We start from the raw sequence: 6,490 nt of genomic DNA on the forward strand, positions 1-6,490 counted from the left end.
AAAAGAGTAAACAAGGATGCAACTCCTCACTTTTGCTGCAATATTAAATGTATTGAATATTTCTCGAGCACACAAAAGATCTACATCCATACAGAGTTAATCCACCTGTATTTACCCCAACCCACATGACATAGGATAGGACCACATATATAATACTATATGTTCAAGAAAATAGAATCAGTTAAGATCGAAATTTGGATATAATTCATACACTTAATTATATGCAATTAATAGATCAACTAAATTCAAACCTTAAACTTAATAGATCAATTTTTTTTATAATCGTTGATAGATCAAGTTCAATTGTTTAAGATTCAAGAGAAAACCAATTAATTAAATAAATCTTATCCACAGTATATTAAATTTGAGTCAATTCGTTTACAAAAAAAAAACACTGAATTAATGAACTAGAGTCATGAATGGTGCCAGGGTTGTTTAGTATTTACAACATTTGAAAGCCAAAAAAACAATAAGAATCGTGGTGTTGAATTAATTAGATTATTCATCCCCCCAAGTAAGTGCTTAACTTGTCGTCTTGTGTGACTAATGCAAAATTAATTAACATCTTTTTCTTGATAACCTCAACGGCTATGTCGCTATCCACCAATCAAAGCGCGTCTACGGACTTAATTAAAGCAATTAACTAGGCCTAATACAGGTGTTTAAAATCCGAGGGGGCCCACCATGTCTGTTACCTAAAAGTTTAAACATTTTTTTAGTTTTGCATTTGCAGGTCTATTAATGCATTTTCTAAAGTAAAGATCTTTGATAATCAACTTGTCTGATCTTGTTTTATTTTGGTTTTGCTATTCACTAAGACCATCTCCAACCATACTTCAAAAATGAGTTTGGTTTAGAAATCTTCTCCAACCATACACCAAACTCAAACTCATTTTTAGTGTTTTTCTTGAAACAACACCAAATATGGTGTTACTGCAAAAATTTTGTGAAACAAAAACTCAAAAATTGTGTAAATTTTAAATTTGATGTAAATGGTTGGGGTAAAACTACTTTTTGGTGTGACGTATACTCAAAAATGGATTTTGGTTTGGTGTAAATGGTCCGAGATGGTCTAAGATTGCTTAATTGCAGGCATAATTAACCACAAAATGTGGAGATCGATGTTCATATTATAAATGTAATTTTGATCTATAATTGTTGTAAAAAGAAACAGTAATATGTAAAATTCAATTCACATAATTTAAGCATCGATGCAAAACTAATCACAGGAATGAACCAACCGATTATTAAAAATACATAATCTTGTAGTTTCTTGAACTCCAAAATTTATTAATTAAATCAAAACTAGAAATCAAATGAAAAACAATAAAAGTTACTCCTAGTATTAGAAAATCTTAGGCACTCAAAAGAAAACAAAATAGGGAGTACTACATACTAAATTATATAAAAAAAATCCCTTTAAAAGGCTTCTAAATGACCAAAGGCCATTGTACCTCATTGCAAGTACCATGTAAATATCAAGTCATTCCAATACAATTGTTGGGATGGTTATAATACAAAATTTTCTCAACAGTGAAATCTAAGAATGATTACTTTTTAATTTTATGTACATTTCTCTTACACAGTTGGAGTATTCCACTATCTTAATGTTTGATGCCATGACGCTGAAAACATCAAACATTAAGATAATGGAATACTCCAACTGTGTAAGAGAAATGTACATAAAATTAAAAAGCAATCATTCTTAGATTTCACTGTTGAGAAAATTTTGTATTATAACCATCCCCACAAGTTATGTATTTATATTTTCCCTTGCTTTTTTTTGTGGTGGGGATTTGTATTTGGTTCCCACCAACTTATATGCTAATTCTAAGGTAAGTCCAAGGTTTTGTCAATTTGGATGCAAATGCAATTATATGAGCCAGCCAGCTGTATTGTTGAGATTTAGGGTTTACATTGTAAAATATTCAACTTTAATAGTGTTAATCAATCAGGGGTTTCTCAAAGTCCTCCTAACCCCTTCCACTAATTTATTTTAGGGATTTTGTGGATATAGAAAAATAGTACTCCGTATGACATTAATTGTTTGCAAAAAGCTTCCACTCATAACTAGGTATAATAATCATCAATTAAACTATACTATATTAAAACAAGAGGCCAAGAATAAATTATGATTAAAAAAACTATCTCTTAACTGAAAACAGAAACATTATTAATAAAAAAAACAAATCATCTTTGTTTAAATTAATATCTTCAATCTTTGATTAATCATTCCGAACAACGAATTTAGTGTAAATAAATGCCTGGATTTCAGTATCATTCCTCCAATAATCATTTGATTGATGGGAGCTTACTGAGCTTTTGCTTTCGGACATATTTTCTTCATATTTTGCTTACTTTATGTTTATTCAATTAATAAATTCGTCTCTCTTGTGGTGGGCACCTAATATATGTCCAAAAGAGGGTATTAAATAATGTGTCATGGGAATCTATATAATTAAATCATCCATCACATATTTATTTGGATATTGTAAATATTTAACTTGCTTCAAGATGTCACAAAGATTCCACGAGTTACCTCCCATATTTGATTCACATTGAGGAAAAGAAAAAATAAAAAAGTAAAAGAAATTAATTCCATCTGAAAGTGAAAAATGTGTAAATTTCTTCTTTGATCCACGAGGAATATTTTTTGTTAATCTAGTTTAGTTAGAAACAGATTTAAATTTGTTTTTGTTTAATAGAGCAAAGGCGACAAAACCAAAGTGGTTTCGGAAGAATAAAAGCTATACAACCACTTTGTAGCTAGGCATGAAATGATTTTTTTTTTGTAAATTTTAATATAAAAATCAATATTAAATTAATGGTTTTATTTATGCTTAATTCTCTTTATACTATCGTTGAATAGCATCATAGAAATATGAGGTGGGCTACAAAGTTATAAAAAAATGCAAAGGTATATAAGGAATATAATGTTATTTAAAACTTAATGAGTAGATAGAGTTAGGAGAATAATTAAAGAAATGGGAATCATTTACCAATCAATTAGGATCATTATTTAACGAATATTCACCGATATATATAGAAAACCTTTGTCGAAAGTCAGACTTTTTTTAGTTACTCGTGTTATTATTTATTTATTATTAATACAAGAAAATAGAGACAGAACTACTTTCCAAAAAATATTAATACAGATATCTCAAAAAAATAGAAATAGAACAGACACAACAACCAGAGCCCACACCACTATACATTAAATTTAAAAGCTCTCCATTAAAAAATTATAACTTTTAAAAGGCACAGAATAAGTTTAAATTAACTACAATCGTGCTCGTGCTCGTGCTCTAGAGAAAGTTCAAAGTAGAAATACCAATCATGACAAAGAAATTTTATTTTAGAAGAAGAGAGTATTCCAAAATAAATACTAAGTACTACTATAATTAATAAAAGCCCGTCTCTTTTGGATTCTAAGTTAGCGGGCTTCTACCAATATTGACCCATTTTTAAAAATAATATTCTCATCCTATGGTGTGAGGAAAAAAAAAGAGCATCAAAGTCTAAAATTGATCGTGTACATTTACTTACAAGAAAATTAGTGTGTTAACTTCTAAGTTCTAATCCTAATTAAATTGAGTCTGTTTTGATTAGATCCAAAAAAATCGTTTAAGGATTATGAACTAACATTTCCTTGTAAATTCAGAAATTTTTTTTTATGTAAGTACTAAGTTTATGGAAATTTGATCTTACGACAGAATTATTCATTTCCATGATTCACGTTTTTATTACACAAAATTCCATAAGGTATATAAGATCCCAGAATAGTGACAGAGAAAGGAAGTGGATATGTAAGGTTTTGGCAATGGCGAAGGTGCTATCCGGTTTTGTCAAAGTGACGCGTGAAGAATATGCTTATGCTGTTTGGAAGACATCGCTGACAGTGCGTCGACAAGGGAGCAAATCCAGTTCAACGCAACATCCAAAGTTTCTGCGGAACAACCAGGTCTTGTGAATCTCTTCACCTGCCATTTATTTCACTCAGCTATCAGATAAATAAAAAAGAAAATAGCTACTTTACAAAAAATGATTGAAGAATGGAGGAAATATTTACTACTACTATAATTCTAGAACAAAGTATCTCATTTACATGTAATATCATACTGGCAATGCCAAAGGCTCGAAGCTTTGAAGAAAGTATACAGCATTTTACCATATCAACATAAGACTGCAACTCCTCCATCTTTTCATCATAATCCTGATTGTGAAAGCTACAACACGACTCCTTCAGCTGCAGCATTTCGTCAATTAGGATAGGTTTTCTATTCTCTGCACCAAATATGCTGCCATCAAACACCAAAGGGGTAAATGAACAATGGAAAAATAACCAAACTACAAATAAACAAAATAATCTGCAAAACAATTTTTTTGCTTCATTTGGCTCTGGCCGGCCTTCTGGATTTTATACAGAAACCTTAACTAAGAAGGAAACTTGAACTTTGAAATTCCAATGTAGTATTTTCCTAAAAGCAAACAAGGTATCAGCTATTGATATTTTAAAGCATGGTTACCTGGTATACCCCAATTAATATATGACATTAAAACACAGAATTCCCACAGTTGTGATCATGTGGTGATTTTATTCCTATAATCCTTCAGGCGGGATGCCTGCTGAATATAGCATTCCTAAGTATATAAAGAAGAGAGCAATTCTACAAATCCAAACACAGTCAAACTCCAGAACATCAAAATATCTAGGCTCGTGATTGGGGGGTAACCTATTATATTGCATAAAGTTCATCTTCTATAATTAATTGTAGTTTTCAAAGAAAAGAAAAGAAATGAAAAGCATATAATAGAGCATAAAATGTCAGGAATCCAACTCAAACCATGTCTCCGAGGGCCGATCTTTGCCATCTCGATGAGGTGGACCAGATTCTAGAGAAGCTTCATCCTGACAGGAATCAAATAGCAAACTGAAACCTTCAAAAACTTTGATATTTAGCACTCGACAGTAAGCAGATCAGAAGTAAACTATGTTATGATTAAAAAAAAAACTCTAAGATTAGATGATTGGAGAAAAGCTGCTTGTTCCACAAAGTAACTCTAGGTTAAGATACTATAAACTATATGAAGTAAAGACCAAATAAGAAACAAAGAAAACATGTTATTCAGTTGTTGTCATTCATAGAGAAACTAACAAGAAGGATATATTGTTATTATTTACCTCTTTAAGAACCTCAACAATTCATGGTATCAATTTATAGATCATGGTCCTTCCACTTTGATAGATCACCCATTTACTTAGCAGCATTTGTATATTCATTCTTTCACCATAATGAAAATACTCCTCAAATATTCATTGTCACCACCATACTCATCCATATATATTTTGATCAATTTCTTTTCTCGAATATCACTTCAAATACCACATCTTATTGCAGCAATAACAACTCTTGATGAAAGAGAAGATAATTGCCATGAGAGACAGCTTTAACAACCTCCACCAATTAGTCCTACATGTAAGCTGTTAAATCTGAGTATTCATAATTTCAATTCATGTGCTCCATAAATTGTGTATAAAAAGTAAAACATGGAGTACTAATTATAAAATCTCTCTCTTTTTTTAACTGAAAATAAAGTCCAAACAGTTTTTTTCAGATGTTTTCCCACCAATAATCCACGCGATAAATCCATGTGTTACCCAGGAAATTCGTCAAAATTGCAGAAATTGAAATAACAAGAGTGTGCAAGTAAAGTGATTGAATTACCTGGTTTCGGAAATTGCAATTACGCCATGAGTTCATATTCCCTTAATTGTATTCGGTGATTACACAAACAAGTTCGGGATGACTATGGAAGACCTCAGGATTTCAAGCCAAAATTTTGTCCTTTTTTGTTTGGTCGGTTTGTTGGCCTCAAATTCTCAACTTTTTCTCGAAATGGAGAGTACAAGTGGATAGATAGATTTTTTTCATGTACTATATACTATTCCTTTATACTCCCTCCGTCCCATAAATATTGTCTTATTTTTCCATTTTCATCTGTCATATAAAATTTGTGTCATTTTACTTTTTTACCATTTTTGATAGTGGAGTCATATTCCACTAACTCATTCCTACTCACATTTTATTATAAAATTAATATACAAAAGTAGGACTCACATTCTACTAACTTTTTTAACTAAGTTTTCATTACATTTCTTAAAACCCGTGCCCAATAAAAGTGAGACAATCTTTATGGGAGTTAACTAAGTTTTCATTACATTTCTTAAAACCCGCGCCCAATAAAAGTGAGACAATCTTTATGGGATAGAGGGAGTATTTATTTGCATGTAAAAAAGACAAATGTTCAGAATTGGTTTACTATTTATCCAATATTTGAGACTTGAGTCATCAATGCAACTAGATTCTTTTTTTTTCTTTTTTTTACTAAAGAAGCCTGAATTGAAAATAATTTAACGACAATATAAAATGCCAAAATCTATCATGAAGGAGCCAAATATTAAGCCATGATGGTGGCTGATCCAAAGCAT

The 6,490-nt window shown here is 30.8% G+C and overlaps 1 protein-coding gene across 6 annotated transcripts; it reads right to left on the reverse strand.

Annotated features, from left to right (window-relative positions):
* Positions 1-3,704: 3,704 nt before the first annotated feature.
* Positions 3,705-5,922, reverse strand: LOC121752339. 6 transcript variants are annotated; one of them, XM_042147395.1, is made up of 4 exons: positions 5,727-5,922; positions 4,845-4,931; positions 4,106-4,284; positions 3,705-3,980 (listed from the first exon to the last, which is right to left on the reverse strand). In XM_042147395.1, the coding sequence occupies exons 2-4, from the start codon at positions 4,870-4,872 to the stop codon at positions 3,846-3,848; spliced, it is 342 nt and encodes a 113-aa protein (XP_042003329.1). In that variant the 5' UTR covers positions 4,873-4,931; positions 5,727-5,922; the 3' UTR covers positions 3,705-3,845. The 6 variants fall into 6 exon arrangements, with proteins under 6 accessions (XP_042003329.1, XP_042003321.1, XP_042003304.1 ...); XM_042147387.1 differs by having other exon boundaries at positions 4,845-4,938; XM_042147370.1 differs by having other exon boundaries at positions 4,845-4,909; positions 5,727-5,921.
* Between the last annotated feature and the right edge of the window lie 568 nt (positions 5,923-6,490).

This window comes from Salvia splendens, chromosome 1, assembly GCF_004379255.2.
Source record: "Salvia splendens isolate huo1 chromosome 1, SspV2, whole genome shotgun sequence".
Lineage (NCBI taxonomy): Eukaryota > Viridiplantae > Streptophyta > Magnoliopsida > Lamiales > Lamiaceae > Salvia > Salvia splendens.